The sequence below is a fragment of the Danio rerio genome, chromosome 10 (assembly GCF_049306965.1).
Source record: "Danio rerio strain Tuebingen ecotype United States chromosome 10, GRCz12tu, whole genome shotgun sequence".
In the NCBI taxonomy this organism is placed as follows: Eukaryota; Metazoa; Chordata; class Actinopteri; order Cypriniformes; family Danionidae; genus Danio; species Danio rerio.
In genome coordinates this window covers 12135480-12160740 of record NC_133185.1, presented here as the reverse complement: position 1 = coordinate 12160740, position 25261 = coordinate 12135480, and the positions used below count along the sequence as shown (strand labels likewise).

Here is a 25261-nt window from a genome sequence, read left to right as displayed (position 1 = left end):
TAATATGAATTAATCTGTTAAAAGCAGTTGTTTTGAGTTAGAATGCCTAATGTTCTCCTCCTATTCAAATTTTACATTGACAGGTTCTTACAACATATTTGCCAATTGGTTAATGTAAGGTAATATTTAATTTAATCTTTTTTGCTCACTTTGTTTTGTTCAGTTTTGTTTTATACCCTGTTGTTCAATAAAAATGGTAGTAATACTTCCTTTTCCCCGAAGTAAAATGAAACATATTAATTATATAAAAAACAAATATTAAATATCACATTCTTAGGCATGCTGTCAACTATATACTATATTTTTTTCAATCTTCATTATTGTACAGCCCTAATACAAACAAAATAGAACAAATTTAGAGACACTGCAATACAGGAAATGAGTAGATTTCTCTTAAGCAGGTTTAAAAAAAACTCACTGTTTACTGTCTCAACTTACTGATTTACTGGGACATTTCAATGTATTTTAAAATATTTTTTACAGTACTTTCATACCCCTAATCATAACCTATTAAACTACAATACAAGTGTGCAAGAAATTTATTTTGCTTTGCTCATAAATTGGTTATGCAGTTGTTATTATTGTACTTTACAACAAGTAATGGCCTCCATTACTCTTTTTGTATTGGCATCAGCTCTGTGTGTTACTTTGATTTTAGGAGTGATGTTAATTTTATTGGATGATCTTGTCAATGCAGCTTGATGGCCAATCAATCAATCAATCAATCAATCAATCAATCAATCAATCAATCAATCAACCAACCAACCAACCAACCAACCAATCAATCAATCAATCAATCAACCGATAATATTAATAAAACAGTAAGGGCAAAAAATGAACAACAAGTTTAGAAATAAGGACTTTTATTACTATGTTGTAAATACACACAATTTGAGAGCCTGTTTGTTTACAGTGTAAGAACATTTTTGATAATGACACCAAAGAGTAAAAGAAGATTGTTGTCTGTATTATGAAAAACACTAAATGGTTGCAACTTTTACAAGTATCTCTAAGTATCATACCAAATGGAAATGAGTCTTTAATGTAAGAATTGTGTGTATGATCTCTCATTTAAGCACAGGTCAATTGGATTCTTCTGGAGACAGGCAGGAACTGTATCTGCAGTCTCACCTCCTGGCCTTCTTGTCTTTCAGGAGTTTTTTGCTCTCCTCTCGTCTCCTCTTGTTGACGGGGTTGCGTGGATCATAGATCTCGAACGTGTCTTCATCCTGCATGTTGGCATCTTTTACCTTTCTGCTTTGTTCATCAAAGTGCAGAACGTGGGCCATCCTAAATCACAAGGGGAAACGGAGTTCAGTTCAAAAGAAGAGCAAGGCCACTAAATCATCCAAATCACAAGAGTTACAAGTTGTGGGAATTTCCCAGTGGAACAAATCAGATCAGAGGAGACGTTCAGCTCTGATGAGTCTACAAACAGGCTCTTTAAAGGAAGAATGCATCCAAGAACAAAATTTATTTCAATCACTCCCATTGTGAACGGTTCCAAGAGGGAAAAATACATAAAAAAGCTTAACAGAAGTAATAATAAAAATATAAAAATGTTTATGTTAAAAATAAACATAAGATTTATTTAATAAAAAAAAATCTAGCTTATCTATACTTCAATAAACTCACAACTTATTAATGACTATTATTAAAACACATTTTTAATGCTTAATATTACTTAACAAGTTATTGTAACCCTTAGGGCTCTATTTTGACGGTCCATGCGCAAATGCAGGGCGTAAACGCTTTCAGGGCGTGTCAGAACGCATTTTTGCTAATTTAAGGACAGGAAAATCCGCATTGCGCCGTGGCGCATGGTCTACAAGGGTTGAGTTTATTTTCTTAATGAGTTATAGCTGTGTTTTGAGAATAAACCAATTAGAGTCTCATCTCCCATTCCCTTTAAGAGCCAGCTGCGTTGCGCCATGAGCACATTTGCTATTTACAGGATGTAAAGTAGGTGGAAGTTGAAAAACTGAGCATTTCACAAGCAAACAGTTAACAGTTTTTTTTTTTTTTTTTTACAGAAAAACAGTTAAACAGAGCATCTACCGCGCAAGAATGAGAGACAATCGATCTACTTTCACTTTCGCTCTTGTGGATAGGGAAACCTTTACGTACAGACATCAATTAGCCTATAAATTATTAATTGCGTTTGTTAAGCACAAAAATTTGTTTCAAACCTATTTCTAAATTCAGTTCTAATTTTCAGAAAACAAATAAATGAACAATAATAACAAAGTGTGTTCAAAAACCTCAGTTAAATCCTAAAACACATGCTGTGCCCCACATGGTCTAAAACCTGCAGGTGGGCCAATCAATGCTTGTTTTTATAAAACAAATATAAATATGGATATAATAAATAATACTGCTAATAATAATAAAATTATACAAAAGCAAATTAATATGAATGAACTGAAAAAGCCTCCCGAGATGAAGAAAGCAAAAAAACTTTGGTTTTTCATATTTATGTAGGCTAGAAAATAATATGTTTTGTAATATTTTAATCCTTTATATTAATATCCTATATATATTCTTATTATATCATATATATAGGCCCATCCTTAATATTAATTTTTTTTCTTATGTAAAGATATTTGCGTATTGCTCTACATCTTGTGTGTAGGCTATTAAGCAGTGTGTAAGTGAGGCGCAACTCTGCGCTGGAGTTTAGACCGGGTTTGTTTTGGTCTAATGAAAAATCTATTATGGTTTCTCAAAATAGCAACGCGCCAATAGTGCGCCTCAAAATGCATTCCTTTATAGACCAGAACGCCTATGGGCGCACATATGAGCACAAATGCATTTACTATTTAAAGAGCATGGCGCAATGCCTCAAAACGACTCTTGTGCCAAGCTGAAACTAGCAAACAAGTATTGCGCCGCGCCTTGCCCCAACTTGCGCCGGGTAAATGATAGGGCCCTTAATGTCAAAATACCATTTTAAGGTGATAATCTCAGTATGTTGGTCTTAAGAATATTTATAATCTAATTTAATGTAATGTGTATTTATTTAGTGCATTTATCGTGTTTGGCCATACCCCCAAAGCACTTTACAATCATGAAGAGGGTCTCTCCACACCATCACCAGTGTGCAGCATCCATTTGGATGATGCAACTGCAGCTACACGACAACAGTACCATTGCACTCACCACACACCAGCTATTGGTGGAGTAAAGAGACAGTGGGAGAGCCAAGTCGGTGAATGGGTATGATTTAGAGGCCATGATGGGTAAGGACCAATGGAGGGAATTTGGCCAAGACACCAGGATTACATCCCTACTCTTACGAGAAAGCATCATGGGATTTTTAATGACCACAGAGAGTCAGGACTTTGGTTGAATGTCTCATCCGAAAGACTCCACTGACGTTAGTGTCCTCTTTTTTATATTGGGGCATTAGTACTCACACGGACCACAGGTTGAGCGCCCCCTACTGGCCTCAATAACACCACTTCCAACAGCAACCTAGTTTTCCCATGTGGTCTCACATTCAGGTACTGAACAGGCTCAGCCCTGTTAAGCTTCAATGAGTAACCGGTCTTTGTCTGCAGGGTGATACGGCTGTGGCCCCAAAACTATGACAAAAATCACATTTAGAAGATATAAACCAAATCTTGCAGTTTGTCACTTCCGTCTAAACGTATGAAAAGTTTTCATTTGATTTCACCTCATACTTCAGTTTCTCATCAACTCTTCCGACCAATCAAATGCTCTGTAGTATCTGACATGCCCCGCCCCCTTCAAGATGCTTCTTGTTTGCTTTTCATTTGATCCTAATAATTTTAAACCACTCTCACTAACATTTAACCTAATACACTTTTAAATAGAATTAGCTGGAAAAAATATTTGTAAAAACAGAAAAGACTTTAGACTTGACTTTGACTCCACTTTAAAGACTTCAGACTAGACTCTGACTCCACTTTAAAGACTTCAGACTCGACTCTGAAGCCACTTTGAAGACTTCAGACTCGACTCTGACTCCACTTTAAAGACTTCAGACTCGACTCTGACTCCATTTTAAAGACTTCAGACTCGACTCTTAAGCCACTTTAAAGAGACTCCACTCTTACTCTATTTTAAAGACTATAGACTTGACTCTGACTCCACTTTAAAGACTTCAGACTCGACTCTGACTCCACTTTAAAGACTTCAGACTCGACTCTGACTCCATTTTAAAGACTTCAGACTCGACTCTGACTCCACTTTAAAGACTTCAGACTCGACTCTGACTCCATTTTAAAGACTTCAGACTCGACTCTGACTCCACTTTAAAGACTTCAGACTCGACTCTGAAGCCACTTTAAAGACTTCAGACCTGACTCAGACTCCACTTTAAAGACTTCAGACTTGACTCAGACTCCACTTTAAAGACTTCAGACTTGACTCTGACTCCACTTTGAAGACTTCAGACTGCACTCTGGCTCCACTTTAAAAATTTCAGACACGACTCTGGCTCCACTTTAAAGACTTCAGACTCGACTCTGATTCCACTTTGAAGACTTCCGACTTGACTCTGACTCCACTTTAACGACTTCACACTCGACTGTGAAGCCACTTTAAAGACTTCAGACTCTACTCTGGCTCCACTTTAAAGACTTTAGACTCAACTCTGAGGCCACTTTTCAAGACTTCAGACTTGACTCTGACTCCACGTTACAGACGACACTGACTCCACGTTAAAGACTTCAGACTTGATTCTGACTCCATTTTAAAGACTTCCGACTTGACTCTGACTCCACTTTAAAGACTTCAGACTCAACTCTGAAGCAACTTTAACCCCCTGGGGTCGAAGACCGCGTATACGCGTTCTGACAAGTTTTTATCTCATTGAGCTGAAATTAACCTAAATTACACTTTCAGTTTTGATCGTACAGATAAGATCAATACATCAATCGAATCTGTTAGGTGTCTACTTTTAAATGTGTACACTCACAACAAAAACAAATGTGTGTGCTTTTGCAAAACAAGGATAATAAACAGTGTAGGCATTCTGTCTTTTCTCTCTCCCTGAACTGTTTTTAGAAACGCGTCAGTAAAATGCGCTGAAACTCCGCGAAAATAAAACATCCAGACACGAGACACATATCTTTATAAAGCTTGAAGTGTCTACTTTTAAATGCAGCTATGCATGTTGAAAACAAATATTGTTTGATAAAGTAATCAGTATGAAACCAACGCTATGTCTAGCTTCTCAGTCTGAGCTTATTAGAGTTAATGCGACAACGCCCACGAAGCTTTGACATTACAAACAGCCTGCATGAGAAGCACGCAACAGTAGACTGTGTCAGGAAAAACACGTCATTAAAATGAACTGAAACTTAGCAAATTGTTAGGACTGCGTTGTTTTGTGTTTGATTTTGATTCCAGATTGGGGGCGTGCCTTCAGCGCACCTGATGCTGGTCAGCGCCCTTATTTAAACCCCGGCAGAGAGTTTGTCGGGGCCGCTGTCCATTCACTTGGCAGTTGGCCAGAGCCGCGCTCCTATTTGGCCTTTATGTTTTCTTTCGCATCCATACACTATCACTGACAACATTTACCGCATCCATTCATTTGCATTTCACACTGATTGAACATACTGATACTGATATTTTGATTATATAATTTAAATTGAGCTAAATAAATATTCTTTTTGATCATACTTCTCCTTGTCGTCTCCCTCATTATGTTACATCCTTGAGCCAGGTGTAACATATGGGGGCTCGTCTAATTTAAATTTAGTTGATTTGATCTTTGGCTTTCGTAATCGGTATTTGTTGTGTAATAGGTGGGAGAGACAAGGAGGGGGAGATGTTTGTTGGAGCGGCTTTGGGTTTCTAGTCCGATCAGGAAAAGGTAAGTTCTTGCGGTTTAAAACTGTGTTAATGTAAATTTCCCCTGTTAGCTTGTAGCAGCGCATTGCGTTGGTTGTTTTTTATTTTAGTTTGTTGTTTTTGTGCGGCTTCTGGGTTGAGTGCACTGCCGTGGAGTAGTTCTGAACTATCTGTTCAGTTCCACACCAGCGGTATCTGAGTGCTTCAAAGGGCTCGACTCTTGGGAGCGCATGAAGATTAGGAATAGTTATTTAGAGTTTTTTTTTGATAGGATTAGGTGGGGAATTAATGAATTTGTGCACAGTTTTTGACCGTAAGAATTACCTGCGTAAATTGTAATTGGGAGTAGGTTATTTGAGTATTTGTTAGAACTTTGGTTGGTTGATTTTGATAATGACGTCAGTGGAAGAATTTTGTAGTGCTCCTTCGGATGAGCTATTGAATTTGTGCTCGAAAAAGCAGCTTTGGGAAATTGTAGATCGATACGAGTTGAGTGGCGTTGATAAACGAATGCGTAAGGATGAGGTTAGAGAAATGATTCGAGTTAAATTGAGTGAACTTCAGGTTTTGCCAGTTACGTCGAGACGAGCAACAGCTGGGGTTAATCCCGCAGCTGAGAAAATGTCATTTGTTGGTTTGTCATTTGAGCAGCAAAAAGAGCTGATTAGAATGCAACAGTTGCACGAAAAAGAGATGCGCGTTAGTGAAATGGAAATCGAAAAACTTAGATTGGATGATTTGATGAGAAAGCGTGAGATGGAATTTGAGAAAATAAAACATGAGCAAAAGTTAGCTGTGGAACGACAAAACCAAGAGTTTCAACTTAAGTTCGAGAGTTTAAAACTCCAAAATGCGAGCGGGTCACCTGTTCATCGCACAGACGGCTCATTCAATCTCATTAATAATTTGAAGTTGTTGCCGGTGTTTAATGAGCGAGATCCAGACGTATTTTTTTCGTTGTTTGAAAGCATTGCTGATGAACGAGATTGGCCTGAGACTGACCGTACCGTTATGCTTCAGTCCGTATTAGTGGGAAAAGCCCAGGAGGCGTATACTGCTCTTTCTGTTGATGAAAGGAAAAAATATGATAGCGTAAAATCTGCTGTATTAAAGGCATTTGAGCTGGTTCCAGAGGCATACCGCCAACGTTTTAGAACGTGGAGAAAAGGTGAGAGACAAACACACGTGGAAGTAACTAGAGAGCTAGGTAATCATTTTGATCGCTGGTGTTCTACATCTAATGTAAAATCATTTAGTGAGTTGCGTGAAATGATGATTATTGAGCAACTGAAAAATATCGTTCCTGATCAAATTGCTGTTTACATTAATGAGAATAAACCTCGCACTGCTGCTGAAGCTGCATCATTAGCAGATGACTTTGTTCTGACTCATAAAAACCGATTTAGTTCTGGGAATCGGGGAAATGGAAATTTTCACTTTAAACAGTCGCAACAAATTGATCCATATTTACATTCTCGTAGAGCGATATCTGATTCAACGTGCCGGTATTGTCTGGAGGTCGGGCACTGGAAAAACGAGTGCCCTTTGCTAAAAAATAAGCAGATACGTGGCAAAAATAAAAATACTGCACCTGTGCTTTTGACCAATTGTTTTCCGCAGACTCCAGCTGTTTGCAGTACGGATGACTCCGTGATAAAAGGAAATTGTTCCGAAATTAAAGGTAACACTGGGTATGCACCATTTATATCTCAAGGTTGTGTTTCTCTTTTAGAGGAACATGAAAGCGTACCTGTAAGAGTTTTGAGGGATACGGGATCGTCCGAGTCCTTTATTTTGGAGTCCATACTTCCATTTTCATCCAGCTCGTATGTCGGTAAGAATGTTTTAATTCGAGGAATTGCACTTCAAACATTGTCTGTCCCTTTGCACAAGTTTAGTTTACAATCCCAGTTGGTGAACGGCGAAGTTATTATGGGAGTGCGCCCTTCTTTGCCGGTGGAGGGAGTGGACATTATTTTGGGAAATAATTTGGCTGGGGAGAGTGTGTGGCCTGTAATGACACCTGCACCGATTGTCACCACGTCCTCTGTTCTTGATCAAGAATGTTGTAAGTTATCCGAAGATGTGTCATGTGTAGTGACGCGATCCAAGTCTAAAATGTTGAATGAGTCTAACCTGAATGATACCCGTGTTCCTGTTGAGTCTGTCGCTCCTGGATTGTCTCTCTTGTCAAGAATTTCTCGTGCAGAATTCATTGTTGCCCAGAGGGATGATCCTGGATTAGAAAAAATGTTCGCTGCTGTTCTCCCACCGGAGGAGGTAGAGAGTGCCGCGACTGGATATTATATTAACGATGGGGTGCTTCTGCGCAAGTGGCTTGCGTTACACGAGGATGGTGGTGGTGAGTCAGTGGTTCAAGTTGTTGTTCCAGAGAAATTCAGAGATGTTGTACTTAAATTGTCTCATGGCGATCTAGCTGGTCACTTGGGTGTAAAAAAGACATATTCTAGAGTTTTGCAGCACTTTTATTGGCCGCTGTTGAAAAAAGATATCTCGCGGTTTATTAGAACATGTCATACATGCCAAGTGACCGGAAAACCTAATCAGCTACTGAAACCAGCCCCACTGTATCCCATTCCTCCAGTAGAGCAGCCCTTTGAATATTTGTTAATAGACTGTGTTGGTCCGTTACCTCCCTCAAAATCGGGAAGTAAATTCCTTCTAACAGTAATGTGTCAAAGTACTCGGTATCCAGCGGCTTACGCGTTGCGTAATATCACTACCCGGTCCGTAGTAAAAGCCCTGTCTCAATTCATTTCCATCTTCGGTATTCCAAAGGTCATTCAAAGTGACCAAGGAACGAACTTTACTTCAAAAATGTTCGCAGAGATTTTAAAGCAATTAGGAGTTAAACATCATCGTTCCAGTGTGCAGCATCCTCAGAGTCAAGGGGTGCTGGAGAGATTTCACCAAACACTGAAGTGTCTTTTGCGGGCGTATTGTGTCGAATTAAATCGCGACTGGGAAGAAGGGCTTCCGTGGCTGTTGTTAGCATCAAGGGAGGTCACGCAATCTAGTTTGGGCTTTAGCCCAAATGATTTAGTCTTCGGCCACAAAATTCGAGGTTTACTTTCTGTTCTCGGCGATCAGTTAAAAGGCAAACAACCACCACAAAGCTTACTTGAATATGTGAATGGGTTTAAAAGGCGCTTGATTTTAGCTGGTCAGGCAGCTAAAGAAAATTTGGAGAAGGCGCAGATTAAAATGAAAACTCTTTTTGATCGTCGGTCTGAGCAGCGCGTATTTAAACCGGGGGATCAGGTTTTGGCGTTGCTGTCACTAGTGAGCTCTCCGTTCTGCGCAAAGTTTGTGGGACCGTATACTGTAGTGCGTGCATTGTCTGATCTTAATTATGAAATTGCAACTCCAGACAGAAAGAAAATAACCCAAATTTGCCATGTAAATCTGCTGAAACCCTTTTTCTCCCGAGATTGTCAAGCTGATATTAAATCCTCTGGGGTGATCAGTCCGGCGATTGAGGCGCTGGGACAGTCCTCCGCGGGAGACCGGGAGGGGGGTAAGTTTTTAGATGATGCTGTAGTGCCACCTCGATTAAATAATTCTGAGACTTTGAAAGAGTTGGAGGATTTGTTGTCTCGCCTAACTGTTGTGCAGCGGGTGGAGCTGTCACATTTGATCCGAGAATTTCCATCATTATTTGGGGATGTTCCATCACAAACGCATCTTATAGAGCATGATGTGGGTGACGCTTCACGCAAACGCCAGCGTTTTTATCGTGTCCCTTTTGATAAATGCATTAAATTAGAGTCCGAGATTCAGCACATGCTGAAGAATAACATTGCAAAACTGTTGTGTTCGAGTTGGGCATCGCCGTGGTTACCTTGTCACGTGCCCCTGTGGTGGAGTGATGAGGCGGTATTTTTGGTCTCCCACTGATGTCCCTGACCTACTCCTGTATGTATGTTATAGTTATTATTTGATTTAATTTGATGTGGGATTATTTTTTAGGGGGGTGTGTTAGGACTGCGTTGTTTTGTGTTTGATTTTGATTCCAGATTGGGGGCGTGCCTTCAGCGCACCTGATGCTGGTCAGCGCCCTTATTTAAACCCCGGCAGAGAGTTTGTCGGGGCCGCTGTCCATTCACTTGGCAGTTGGCCAGAGCCGCGCTCCTATTTGGCCTTTATGTTTTCTTTCGCATCCATACACTATCACTGACAACATTTACCGCATCCATTCATTTGCATTTCACACTGATTGAACATACTGATACTGATATTTTGATTATATAATTTAAATTGAGCTAAATAAATATTCTTTTTGATCATACTTCTCCTTGTCGTCTCCCTCATTATGTTACATCCTTGAGCCAGGTGTAACAAAATACTCGACAAAGAAACATGTGAGATGTTACTAAAGAAAGCTTGATATGTCTACTTTTGCATTAACCAATTCAAGTCGAAAACAAATAATCTCCTTTCATGTAATCCGTATAAAAGTAAGGGACTGGTACTGATTCTCCAGTCACTTCATTACAGCGAACGTGATCCCGCCCGCAGTGAAGGCGCAGTTCATATGGAAATGAACTGAGGTGAGCCAGCCAGCCAGGAGATATTGTACACGCTCCCCGAGACATGGCATCAAACGACAAGCTTCATTATAGTTACTTATTTTTGTTTGAATGATGGCACGCTACACGGGTGAAGAAGCACAGTACTAAACAGCGACAAAGAATTTACCTTCTCCTCAGAGGAAGGGCTCGACTCTGATGACGAGCGCATGCATTTAGACGAACGTCTAGACCCAGCAAAGGACAAAATTCCTGCTGATAAGTCTTTTATTTTAACCTTTATGATTTATATGAAATATGTCCTTACAGGCCACTTATAGTTTCAGTGCTATACAAAGTGTATTCTATAATGTATAGCGTATAATGATAAACATAGGCCTATATAATGAAAAATGTAATGTTATATGAAATATATATATATATATATATATATATATATATATATATACACATACACACATATGTACACATATATATACACACATATATACACACACACACACATATACACACACACACATATATATATATATATATATATATATATATATATATATATATATATATATATATATATATATATATATATATATACACACATATATTATTATTATTATATTATAATTATATGTATATTATAAAAATAAATACTTACAGGTGCTGTTCTGTTTAAAATTCCTATGTGGTAACTGAGTTTATTAGGTTAACTAGAATTGAGTTATTTTGTGTGATAGTTAAATATATTTTAAATAAACAGCAAACAATAAAAATATATAAATAAACGTATTTTTTTCTCAGATTCTTTTTTGAAACTCTTAGTCACATACCTGTCTGATGGCTCATTATGCAGCTCATTATGCAGGTCTTTGTCTTCTCTGGTGTTACTCACTGCATAGTACTGATAGTTCACACCTTTTCGCATAAACCATTTTCACACAGAAAGTGACTTAGAAATTTTAATTAATTGTATTGTTTTCTGTGAGCAAGTGAACAAGATGATTCTCACATCATTTTGAAGCAAAAACACTAGACTACCAGATCCAGTTCTCAAAAGTCTTGTGCACAAATGTTCTCTGTGTGTTTCACGGCCTTGTTTCAGTGACTTTAAAATTGTAGTTTTTCACTAACCACGCATAAACATTTCTTTCTCAAAAACACAAACACATACAAACATGCTGCTTAGGTATTATTGTAGCCCAACTTGTGCTGTTTACAGTGTTATCACACATTAGCAATTAATATGTTTTTAAGATACTGAAAACAACACAAATGTCAGTGCATGTCAAAACTTCTGCAGAGCCCCAAAACACCCTCAGACCCCAGAGGGTTAAAGAGACTCGACTCTGACCCCACTTTAAAGACTTCAGACTTGACTCAGACTCCACTTTAAAGACTTCAGACTCGACAGTAAAGCCACTTTAAAGACTTCAGACTTGACTCTGACTCACCTTTAAAGACTTCCGACTTGACTCTTAACTTTAAAGACTTTAGACTCGACTCTAAAGCCACTTTAAAGAGACTCACCTCTCACTCCATTTTAAAAACTTCAGACTTGACTCTGACTTTACTTTAAAGACTTTAGACTCGACTCTGAGGCCACTTTTCAAGACTTCAGACCTGACTCCACGTTAAAGACAACTCTGACTCCACGTTAAAGACCTCAGACCTGACTCTGACTCCACTTTACAGACTTCAGATTTGACTCAGAGACTTGTGAACATGTCTGACAATCAGTATTAATTATATATTTAGAGTACTTCATAGTTCCTACAGTGATGGCACAATGCAAACAGAATAATATCATTAAAAAAACATCCCGTTGCCAATGGTATTTTGAAGGTGCTTTCCAACCAAAGTGGTAAAGTTCAAACTTATTTGGCCTGATTTGGTTCAAAATAATTTCACACCAGTTCTTTTTTCACTTTAAGCATATCAGGGCCTTTAGACTAAATGTGTATTAAGTAGTGGATAGATCTTCAGCTCCTGCCTCTACACTGATAACCTAGTAGGGGGTCTCAATAACACAGCACAGATGCTCTCTGCAGTAAAGCTTTTTCTCTTCCTTTCTCTTCATGGCTGGAGAGGTGATTGGCAGGCAGAATAACATTCCACTAAACATTCCTGAGTGCCAGCATCAGCGAGAAGAGTTCACAGCTGGCTAAAGTCACTTCCTGAGGACTCCTGAAGACTGCAGCCCAATCCAAGACACAGTTTACACTAAGCCAACAGGTTTCTGAACACAGAATCACAGATGTCATTTTCAGCTCTTTTACTAACCGCTAGGATTTCAGATATCCATGCAAACATATATAGTTTAAGTGGTGCAATAATGTTTTGAGTCCCATTATACTGTATTTCACAGTATAAACAAAAGCATGTTTTAATAATTCTTCAAAATTAAGTAAAAAGCTATAGATTATTAAATATAAGTATTCCTAATAGCAACATATGGAGTTGGAAACTTTATTTTTATTTAAATGTTCTTCACAAGAAAATTATCTACTTTAAGGTTTTTGGAGGACCAAAAACAGTTCTTTCTATGGCATGACCAGCTAGTTACTGAAAAATAGTAAATAGTTACAGTTAGTAGTTACTTCATAAAAAAGTAACTCAATTACTTGATAGATTACTTACACCAAAAAGTAATGCATTACTGTTAAAAGTAATTTTTGAGTTACTTTTCTAAAGAACATGTTTAATAATTTCATTAATGCCTTTATAATGTCACTTCAGTGCTGCATTGAGAATACACGGTTAATCAGCATCACAGTTTAAATAAGTTTGGATTCTCACAACTTAAACAAGACAAGCTTGAATAAAATGGAAATTTTAAACACTAATTTATTTAAGTCAGACCAGCAGTACAATAACGGAAATATCACAAAGTGATAAACCAGCTGAATAATATATTTAGAAACAAAAAAGAAAAAAAACAAAAGTTACTTCAGCATCATAAAAGATTGTATTTAACCATAAAACCTGTTTCTTCACAGCTTGACAATGAAAAAAGAGAAAATATACAACAAACACAAAACCTTTATGAAATAAATATAAGTAATCTGAATTTTCATTCAGAATCAATTAGGTGAAATTCAGCACCAAAAAAAATTATATTATAAACAGCCGCACATTTTATGCATTACAAACAAAACAAAAACATAACAGCTGCTCAAAAATGAAATCTAAGATAATTTTTTTAACTAACCACAAATTAAATGTGGTAAGTCAGCAACTTATGAACAGTTAGCTGTGTATATTCAAAGTGCTAAATCTGCTGTTGTAAACAGCTATAAAAAATATGTTCAGCAATAAAAAATCATTCACTGCATTTTTCTGAGCAATACAGCACTATACATTTAAATAACATGTTCTGAAATATTACAGAAATGTATCACTGAGTCTACCAAACTTATCAATTGTGTTATACAGACAACAAATGTGTGCTTATTTATTTGAAACAACAAACGTAGTAGTATTAGTAATAGCGTGCACAATCAGCCTACCTCGCACACATTCAGTCTTTCTCGTGATCATACTTGGCCTCTCATGCGCACCCTGTCTCTCTGCTTTGACTTTACATTTGTCCAGCCTTATACACAGCGACTCTTCTTTACAGTTGTTGAATGGCATACACCAATCCCACAATGCATTGCTGATGTAAACAGGAAAATGTAGGCTAGACTGCAGCCAAAATTAATTTATTTACTAAGTAATGGACAAACGCAACATACTGTAATGGTAACCAAATTTAATATATTTAAAAGTAATGCAATACAGTATTAGGTACTGTCAAAAGTAATGCCAATACAGTAATGCGTTATTGTCCAACACTGGGCATGACTGTCAAACTCTCCATTTGAAAATGTTATTTTGGAGTACACAAATCTGAAATGTTGCTGAACTTTCATCCAGTTTGAGTTCATATTTGTGGCTTTGTTTTTGTTGTAGGTCTAAGATGAGGTACAGATCCACACGTCTCACCTCTGCTCTACATTTCAAACTGAGATGATGGTTATGTAGGAAATGTCTGCATCGAGACATGGAGAGAACCTCAAAGAAACGTCAGGATGGGTGAAGCAGGTCATTGTTATACATCATGGACATGACTGGATGGCTCTCTGGGGTCTCATCTAAACTAAAAAAAGACACTAAAGGAACTGACATTCCACACCTGTTTGAGCTATTCTGGTGAAGGTCAGGTTTTCTGGAAAGACTTTATCCTCCAACAATCTAAATCTGCGGTCCAGGTACTGTACAAAACACACTCGCCTCCAAAGCCCAAGGCTCGTTTGAAAGAACAAGTTGTGACGGGACTTTCAACAATTCAACAACTCCTAGCCGTCATTCAATACAGTGCAATTCTGGTGGTTGTGCAGTACCGTGTCAGGAAGTAACTTTAGTAGCTGAAGGAAGACTTTTAAATTGAGCTAGTTGTCCAAGTCAAGTCGAATGCATGAAGGAAGTGAGAATGAAAGCAGTTCGCTCTCTAGAAAACTATGAGCCCTCTCATTGGTAAGTAATCTGCCATGCTGCTATTTTTGAGCCATCGCAGAACCCCTGGATTCAGCCAAAGAGACGCATAAAGAGTCTGCTAGTGCATGCGAGCCCATTTTTAAGTGTTCAACCAAGTGTGTGTGTGTGTGCATGCTTGCATCCATTTGAAGTCCGTAGGAGATGTGACAGCTCATCTAGAATGTCATGGCTATACTCTGGCAGAGCCGCAGGACTCCCGTCGCGTAAGGCAGCCGACTCTGATAATTTGTCTAGCAGTCTCGGTGATGACAGCCCGTCGGACTCCTCGCCTAGAGTTATGGCTCGCGCAAAAAATCCCGCCATTTGATTGGGGTTCTTATCAGGGAGGGGCACCCGCCATGATGCCGAGGCCCTCGGAAAACTCTTCCTGAATTTATTTTTCTTTCGCTTTCGTGAAAGAGGGGGAAGCAGCAGTGGAGGCCTGGGCTCCTGGGCGAAAAGGGATTTTTGTAGACGCAGACACAGATGGAATAGTTTACAATCTGGCCCAGACTTGACTTCCAGTGTCTGACCTGTTGTAACCCATGTTCCGTTCGTGGGGTGCACCAGGCGTTCAGAAAGTGGTACAGACTTCCCACTGCTGTTTTTGTAGCACTGGGGGCCTCCGGGGCCTCCTGCTCCCAAGAGTCAAGCCTGAGACGTCCCAGCATCGTGGGGGTCCTGAGACAGTAATGATAGTCTATGCTGAGGATAAAGTAAGTGATAGTAAACACGTAGGAGCGCAAAGTCAGACGGTTATTTTGTGCTCACATATGGTATTTGTTGGAGCGTTTCAGTGGATATATTTAGCTTAGGACTTCGGGTCTTTGATAAAAAGTGAACACGAGAGAAAAACACACCGTGTCGATTCATTTCCCTTCTGTGGCTTGTGGCGTGAAGAGGGAGGACGACAGTCTGACAGATCTTCGCTTTATCCTCAGCACATCACCACTGCGGCTGCGGTACAGACTCGCACACCATTAAGACATTAAGAGATAATTAATCAAGCGCAAAGCCATTACTCTCCACAGAAGCATGCACTTGACCGCATTCTTTATGTTTGATTGTGATTTACAGTCTTCTTGCGAATGTGCAAAATGTCATTACAGTGAAGACGCACAGCATCCAACCCGCAGAGTCGTTTCAAAAGCTTCCAATGGAAAATGACCCCAGGTTTGTAATGAACTGTATCTATGGATTGGGCATACCTTAGTGCAGGACCCAAAAAAGCAAACCGCTGAGGCTATACGTTTGAACTGAGACCGAAAAAGTAGAATGATTTACCAGCCTGCTTCCCGTAATCCTCGGAAAAACTAGAAGCACTGTGTGACGCATTGGTCATGGCAGGGCTTTAGAAATAAAGCATATCTATGAATCACGGTAACGTCCAATCATGTTGAGCATTTATTAAACAGAAAAACACATCTTTCAAATGGAAAACCGTAAACGTGGAGGAGCAAAATCAGTGTTTAAGTACCTACGGCCATCTCAGAGGGCGTACTTACAAACACATGCGTCTTCATTACATATGCTAGGAAGATTATGGCGAAAACAGAATCAAACCCAAACGTCTCTAATTGATATTCTATTTTTGTACTTAAGCGCACAATCAGGGCTATAACTTTGTGTTCCAGCATACAGCATTAAGATTGATGCTCCCTGGAGCCTGATTAATTTTGCGGCATCATAAATGTTATTCTGGCCAAAGAACTCAGCTGTCAATAACACCCTCAGCCCAATATGGAAATGTTCCCATCAGATCAGGACAAAAAAATTATAATCTAGACGATGACAAAAAGAAAATCTAAGCTGTGTTTAGTCTTCGTATTTAACAGAAAGCAAAAATAAAACCCAACAGACTTAATATTTGCACAGTGAGTGGTGTATTTGATTTAGTGATCCAGCACGGCTGTGACATGGTAATTATTTTATTTCTGTCTTCATAATCTTGTAGTATGCTGTAGGACTGGAAGGTTTCCAGCGACATACAGACAACTGAGGCCATTGTTAAAGCTCACAACTTACAATAACGTCTGACACGATTGCTAGTAGTCAGTAATCGCATATAAACAAAGAGTAGTGAGGAGTGGTGTAAGTAGACTTTTGCCAATACTTAATAATTCAATATATCCTAACAATAAACCTGCAAAATATTGATAAAGTTGGCACATAAAAATACAGTATAATAATTATTTATTATTTCAGCTTTTAGAGTGTCCTAAGAATTTTAATCACAGCACCAAATACTTTTAGACTTAATAGATTCATTATTTGCAAACACGTTTATCTGGACAACAATGTTTAAAATAGTGTAAATATATGCCTTTTGTTAACTCTGTACAGTAAGGTTTTCTTTGTTAACTTCAGGTAATTTGACTAAACTCATAATGAAAACTACAAAAGCATTTTATTAATCTGAGGTGATGTTCCTTTTTTAGTTAATGCCTATTAACTAAAATTTCCTATTAACAAAAATCCCTTTTTTATTAAATAATGAAACAAGTTGATACTAAAAGTTCAGTTGTAAATATTAAGTTTAACAAATAACTATAACATGGCTATTGCTCGCAGCTGACTTTAATGTCTTTTTTTTAATGTTTACTAGTGAGACTTTTCTGTACACATATATTTATTTTCATTGTAAAAAATTTTAATTGTTACTTAATGTGCGTTTGTGTGGGTTTCCTCCGGGTGCTCCGGCTTCCCCCACAGTCCAAAGACATGCGGTAGAGGTCAATTGGGTAGGCTAAATTGTCTGTAGTGTATGAGTGTTTGTGTGTGTGTCTATGTGTGTGTGTGTGTGTGTGGATGTTTCTCAGAAATGGGTTGCGGCTGGAAGGGCATCCGCTCTGTAAAAACGTGCTGGATAAGTTGGCGGTTCATTCCGATGTGTCGAAACTGGATTAATAAAGACATTAAGCCTACAAGAAAATGAATGAATGAATATTAAATATAACTATATATTTTTCAAGGCTTAACCAGGTTAATCAGGTTAACTGGGTAGGTTAGGGTAATTAGGCAAGTTATTGTATAATATGGTTTGTTCTGTAGACTATCGAAAAAAATATAGCCTAAAGGTGCTAATAATTTTGACCTTAAAATGTTTTTTTTTTTTTTATTAAATACTGCTTGTATTGTAGCCGAATTTAAAAAATAAGACTTTCCCCAGAAGAAAAAAATATTGTCAGACATACTGTGAAACTTTCCGTGCTTTGTTAAACAAAAGAGAAAAAAATTCAAAGGGGGTTTAATAATTCTGATTGCAACTTTATATTGTGAAAAGCTTCAGCAATTAATCGCAACAAGCTAGTTTTACACCATTAGAATCCTAGGTGTCGCTTTTTACCAGATACACACAGGATGAGAGGCCGAGTGGCAATTTGGCTAAAACATCACACACCCAACTCATCATGTACTGCCCAAAACAACCTTAGTAACAAGTGATGTAATGCTAACATAAAGGACGTGGGGATTTCATAATGAAAATTATAGCTGGCACATACTATAATTGGCATAATGACATGAGATTTTAGACATGAGATTTTAGAGCATGATATTCTGTAACATTTTCATATGGTTTCTTTTTTAAATGGTGGTTAACTGAAGAGTTCAGTGCATTGACTTCAGTGATAAAGCGACAGCCTTTCTTGCTCATCTTAAAACCTTTTTGCCATTTTATATCGATTATTAAGTCAACTATATTTGAAATTTAAAATGAAATAAATGCTGTTAAAATTCTAAGAGAAATCACAGAAACAGACTCTCTAAAATTAATCAACAGGTTTGAAAATTGTCAATATTCATCACATTTTTGTACCTTTAATCCACAGTTTCAGCAAATGGTACCAAGCACATTAACAACCACCTAAAGCACAGGTTTCGAGTCAAACTAAAATCTTGACTATCAAACATTGGGATCTGTGAAAAGTCATCATACACTCACCCTTATTTGTCACTTTGCAATAGAAATTTCATACTCCAGACTGGAATAAGTGTGCTCAGGACTAGGGCTGCACAATATATCATTTTAGCATTAATATTGCAATGTGTGCATTCACAATAGTCACATGGAGTCATTGAAGTTTTTTTCAATAAATAATGGAGCAAAAGTTTATCATTTACAAGTGTTTTAAGTCTTGAACCACTTGATTATTTGGATCAGCTATGTTGGAGCAAAACTGGAGCTGAGCTGTGGCCCAGGAATCCAGTTTGAGACCTTGGTTTAAGGCATTCAGGCACAAGAAACTGTACAACTTATTAAATTATTATTATATTAAAGTTAATTAAAAAAAAAAATTTTATTAAAACATATATACAAATAAAGGGACCCAAGAAGGAAAATTAATTGAATGAATATATACTATGAAGACTGTACTGTCAGTTTTTATATTTGATTATTAAATTTATGTGCCTGAGTTTTTACGAAATAGCTATTTAAGCCATGTAGTGAAATTTTATTTAAATTGCAATCTATACCGCAGAAAAACAAACCATCGTAATGATTGTTGACTGTTGACTGTTTGCAGAAGCTGTGAATAAAAACGTAATTATGTTGTTAATAATATTCAGCTTCCTGCGTTTCACTTTATAAGTCTTAATGTATCATCAGGAGCAATGTGTATTCATTTTGAATAGCTTATATATGTTTTGTTCCATTTTATATTTGTCACTCTCAAAGTGCTGGTAGATCGTACATAATGTTATGGAAAAATAGCACACAAAAGAGAAAAAGCCACCATAAGTCAATTATTTCCAATACAAATTTAAGATCTGGTGGCAATCATTAATTATGCTGATGTGTAGTGCTAATTTTGGTGGATTGGATCCTACTAACCATCACAGCTTTTGTTGGAAAGCCGATCAAAAACTATGAAGCCCGTTAACCAAGAAAATAACTTTAAAAAGTCCATCAGGGACACCAGCATAAGCATAACCAAAACATATGCTAGTGTTTTGGAAAATTCCGACAAGGGTTTATCGCCGAGCGCTGATTCTGCTGGCACACAAAATGAGCATCTGTGAAAAAGACGGCACGCGTCTGACTGCAGGTTGACGTGCCCTGTCTGGCGTATGGTGGGTGTGACACCTTCCATCTGGGCACTTCGTTTGCCGAGGCAGTTATTTACACAGTTAAGTCAGCTGAGAAAACTACTTCTCCACAAGTGGCTATTGCAGCGCAGCAAAAACAAACACTGCATACTCTTCTAATGGTGTCAGCGTGCTCCACAGCCAAACGCATTACTTGGCTGGCGAGCGCGCAGTGGTTCAGGCACACTTAAGGCGAGCAGCTGCGCCTGATGTGGAGAGAGGTATGAACGTTTTGCTATGTATGTCTAAATAAATAGCTTAATGCGAAACAGTAGCTGTGCATGGGGACATCCAATGAGGCACGAGTTATTGAGAATGCATTTGATCACAGACAAGTGTGGCACCATTAGGGATTTAAATGCAGCGTACAGAGCCGAATGAAATCCACTCACCAGCCCTTATCGTCATCCTCGGCTAGTTCCTCCACATCTTCCTCTGGGGCACTAGGAGTCTCCGATATTGCAGATGATAGTTTGGATTTGAAGCTTTCTAGAAGGGCAAGTGTCTGAAGAGAAAAGAGAAAGAGTCTGTTATTTTCATTTAGGTCTTTGCAGACTGTATGCTTTAATAACATTTTTTATATAACTGTCATCTGTTTCACTTGATTTGCTTTTGTAAAACATTTTCTGTGCATTTTGAGTGACCAACATGTAGTAAATAAACCTTTTTAGAAATGATGTACATGTAAGTCTGGGTAGTGTTTACCATATTTTTACTTTCCTGGTTTTATCATACCCATTTAGACATGACCATTGACTGCAAAATTAGGGTGCTTTTACACCAAGACGTTTGTTTCAGAATCTGACGTATTTGCTCAGTTAGCTTGGTTCATTTGGCATACTGTATGTGAACAGTGCAATCGCGCTCTGATTCGCTCCAAAACAATCAGTCCAAAATCGCCTGAATGAGGTGGTCTCGGCTTGATTGAAACAAACTCTGAAGTGTATTGAATGTAGTGAGAAAGCAATACAATCCAGGCAATGACAAACCAGGCAATATCACAGTGTATTATGGATATATAATAGCCATATATGCTGCTATATGAATGAGAATTATGAGTAGGGCAGGACTTCATCATTCTTACCAGAATATCTGTGTTTCGAGTCAAATATGAAAGTGAAAGCATGGTAAAATTTTTACGAGAGCTGTTTATCCGTTTGGAAAATTGAGCGAAATTACCATTTGATATTTTTTCTTTTCTTATTTTATCTGAAATCTACATTTGATTGTCAGTTTTTCAGAAATTATTCATTATTTCCTCAAGCAGTGCATAAATTGATCATTGGGAAATTGTGGCTCAGTGAAAACCTGTCAGAAAATGCAAACAGCACAGTCTTGTGAAAAGCAAATTAAAACCTATAGTCATTAAAGGGCTGTCATTACAACACAGCTACTGCAATTGTGCATCTATAAAAAGGTGTCTGTTACATTATCTTGATTTGTGTCAAATGCTTAGGACATCGTTTGACATGGGTAGATTTCCCCATCTGTTCCAATCTTCTAACATTTTATGTTATTCCCATATGGTACAAGGTCAAGGTCAATGAATACTTTTTATTTGATGATGGAAAGTGGAAGTCGATAACACTTTATTTTAACATGCATTTGAGCATTAGTAGAAAGTTTGCTTAATATCTGTTGTTACTGACATTAACCAGTCCTTCAACAGACATTTAACTAACTATAAGGAACTTTTCAAGTACATGTCAACTTACACTAACCATAACCTCAACCCACCAGTCAGTCTACTTACAATCTAATGAGAATTAGTTGGCTATAGATGCAATGTAACTTAAATTCAACAAACGGACCATCAAAATAAAGTGTGGCCAAAAAGTCAAGTAATTTTGTTTTAACAGATCAATAATAACAAAAATGGGTGTCGTGGGATGACATTAATTTACAAACCTGAAAAATTATCACATTTTGAAATATCGGAAATATTGTTTTGGTCATTCTAAAGTCCAAAGTTTATCAGCAAAGTGGCTCAGTATTACCTCCAGAACTGTGTTGAGCAGCAGCAATCCCAAAGAGCATCTCAGATATCCTAAAACAATCTTTACCTTCTTATTATATAAGAAAAAGGCCCTAAGTGGCTTCTCCTAACCAGCAAATTAAATTAATCTTTTTGCTATGTGGCACCAGTTTGTCAGGAAGTGATGATTGTTCTCTTCGGCTTATTGGATGGAAACAATGCTTTATTCACAAATGTTTTATGCGATATTCCAGTTTCACGCATAAGCCTGATTTGCAATCTTGGATGGAAACAAAGCTAATGTAAACCCATAAGTGGTAGTCTGTGACTTAGTTTGAGCTCACATGAAATAGATCTTACAAAAATCTTCCAATTATAAAAGCAGAAGCCAAATTAAAACCCACCTGAGCTTCTCGTCCAGAGCCCTTCTTTAATTTCTGCTTCCTCATGTCGTCGTACTTCTTCCTGCTCTCTAGATACTCCGTCACCGCCTCACTGTTCTGCTTACTGTCACCTACTGTCATCAAAAATAAAAAACACAAAAGTGATTACAACCTAGATACAAGATATTAATATCTCCTTAGGGATCAATCTATCCATTATTGTATATTTTATATATATACTAGTGTGACTAACTTGAAAGGATTTACATGAAAAGAATACAGCTGAATTCCAAAGCAGGAGTTATTACTATCATATGGACATAACTATGAAATACATAAAGTTTATACTGCTATAAACTTAGATGAAGATGACAGCTCCTGTGGGCCGCTTCCTTCCAAGAATAATCATATGGCCAATGCCAAAATTTAGGTCCTAAGACCCTCATCAGTGCAAAGGACAAAATTTATGACTTTTGCAGTCCAAATGACTTTCTGCGCTATAAGGAGATGGATTTTATTCAAATGATGAGGAAACGTGTGTGATATACAGACATATATACTAAAAGGATTACACAAGCGAAATGGAAAGCACATCAAAATGTGTTTATGTAGCACCGGGGCTCTACCATCCTTCAAAATAATCACAGTGAACACTACAAGATATAAAAAAAGGGAGAGAAAGGACAGAGGAGAGTTTCCTCCATGATAATATAAAAATCAAGTTTGACAGCATTTTGCTGCATAACTGCACAAAATGCATATTAAAAAAGCACTTACAACTTTTAAATGATAAATGATTAAAAAAAAAAAAAAACGAAATGAACAATCATTTGCCAAACAAATTATTAATATAAATGCATTAATTTATATTTATTGATACAATTAAAAGCATGCCAAACTGCATGTACCTGATTTTTTGTTATAAATTTTCTACTACTTTATAATTTGGTAATGATTGTAATTGTTATAATAATAATATTTATATATCATTTTATTTATATATATATATATATATATATATATATATATATATATATATATATATATATATATATATATATATATATATATATATATATATATTTATATAAAAGTTGGTAAGACTTAGGCCCAATCCCAATTCTATTTGTGTACCCCTTTGTACCCCTTCCCCTTGGCCCTTGAACAGAGTGTGAAAGGTAAGGGTTTCAAAATTTACCTCTAAGAAATGGGACAACACTACAGCACTACAACACTACAGCCCCTTCACACATCATCCTAATCTCTTGTTTCATATGAGATTGACGATCGTGACTGCTGTAGTTATTTCAGTTGCGTGATTTTTTTTAATGTGGTTCAATATAATGTGGCAATAAGATCATAACTGAACTGTGCATTTACACCCAGCAAATAAACACACAAAAACATCATCATCATTATACCAGACACTGTAAAAAGGTCATTTCCTGCCAATAGACTTTCTGACAGGGAATTCAAGTGTTATTGAGTGTCAGAATGTTGTGGGATTACTATACAGGATTTATTAACATGGATTATAGATAGCAAAATACAGCGGTTTTTATTTTAGCGTTTTTTTTTTTTAAAGCATGACGGTAAAACAAATGCGGTAATGAAAATATTAAAATATATGCTTGTGTGTTATAAAAATCCATTATAACGGCAAGACGAAACCTCATTTGTGCATCTCTTTACTTTAGAGTGCAGCCTCGTTGCTGTTGTGGCTGGTGTATCTGGGAAACAATCTTACCCCTTGCTTTCGAGTGTGGTTTTAAAAAAATCTCAGTTTCAATGGGTATCTAGCCCTTCCCCTTAGCCCTACACTAAGGGGTAGAATTGGAATTGGGCCTTAGTCTTTTAATTTTGTATATAAATTAAATGTTTAACAATACTTATATTAGGAAAGCTTTAATCATATACGGTAAGAGTGTGTGGTGTGTATTATCTATTATAACATCATAATTGTTGTTTAAAAGATGCATGTCGACATTTTACCAAGTCACTTATTTAGTACAAAAACAAACAAGCTGAGTAACCAAAGTTTTAAAAAATGCATCAAATATGTTGGCAATCTACCAATGTATCAAACTTTGGTTATAATGGATTCTTGTTTTCCACATGTTTGATTTATGATCAATTCTTAACAGTGTATTTTTCTTCATATATTCTGGGACATTATCTACACACCATATTCAATTAAATTTATTTTAAATAATAAAGATTCTACTTTACAGCTCTGTGGATCAGATTTTCTTTTAATTAATTCAACATTTGTAGACTGGTGTTCACTGCACTGTAAAAAAATACTGGTTGCCTTACATTTTTTGGCTGAATCAAATTAATCTTATGAGTCATTTGAACTTATATTATTTTAATTTAAAACAGCTAGCATAACTCATAAAATTAGGTTAGTACATGATTAACTTAGTTTAATAAGTTACAATGAACTAAAAACATGACTTATTGATCAAATAATGCTTTACAGTGTGTTGATCTTTAGACACATCAATGTCATATGTATTAAGTCTAGACTTACTGAATAAAATAAGAAACTGAAAATTAAAACTAGAGTTGACTTAAATCAAAATGAGAGTATGCAAATTGACACCTAGTCCTGGGTTTTATAAACTGAATAAAGTGAATTTAATGAACAAGTGACTCAACCATTTATGCATTCATTGGCTATGGGTTTTTAATATTCTTTTAAATATATATATTTAAAAGCTCACCAAGGTAAGAAACCACTTGAGAGCAAGTAAAGGATGACAGAATTCACAAACTACAGACAACGCTCAAACAAAGTGAGTATGTTTACATGGACACTAATAATCCGATTTTAATACTATTAAAACAATTACCAAATTAAGAGTCAATATCTCGTTTGTCACGGGGGGCATGGATGAAATGTTCCTGAGTAAAAGTGATAAGTGTCAAAC

The 25261-nt window shown here is 37.0% G+C and overlaps 1 protein-coding gene across 2 annotated transcripts in view; it reads right to left on the bottom strand.

Moving 5' to 3' along the window:
• Positions 1–846: 846 nt before the first annotated feature.
• Positions 847–25261, bottom strand: part of cwc27 (CWC27 spliceosome associated cyclophilin) — a 103302-nt gene continuing 78887 nt past the window's right edge. The window contains exons 12-14 of one of the 2 annotated variants that reach the window (XM_009305161.4): positions 22350–22459; positions 20363–20475; positions 847–1290 (exon numbers count right to left, since the gene is read on the bottom strand). In XM_009305161.4, the coding sequence (XP_009303436.1) occupies positions 1128–1290; positions 20363–20475; positions 22350–22459 (386 nt within the window). In that variant the 3' untranslated portion in view covers positions 847–1127. 2 annotated transcript variants of the gene reach the window in all.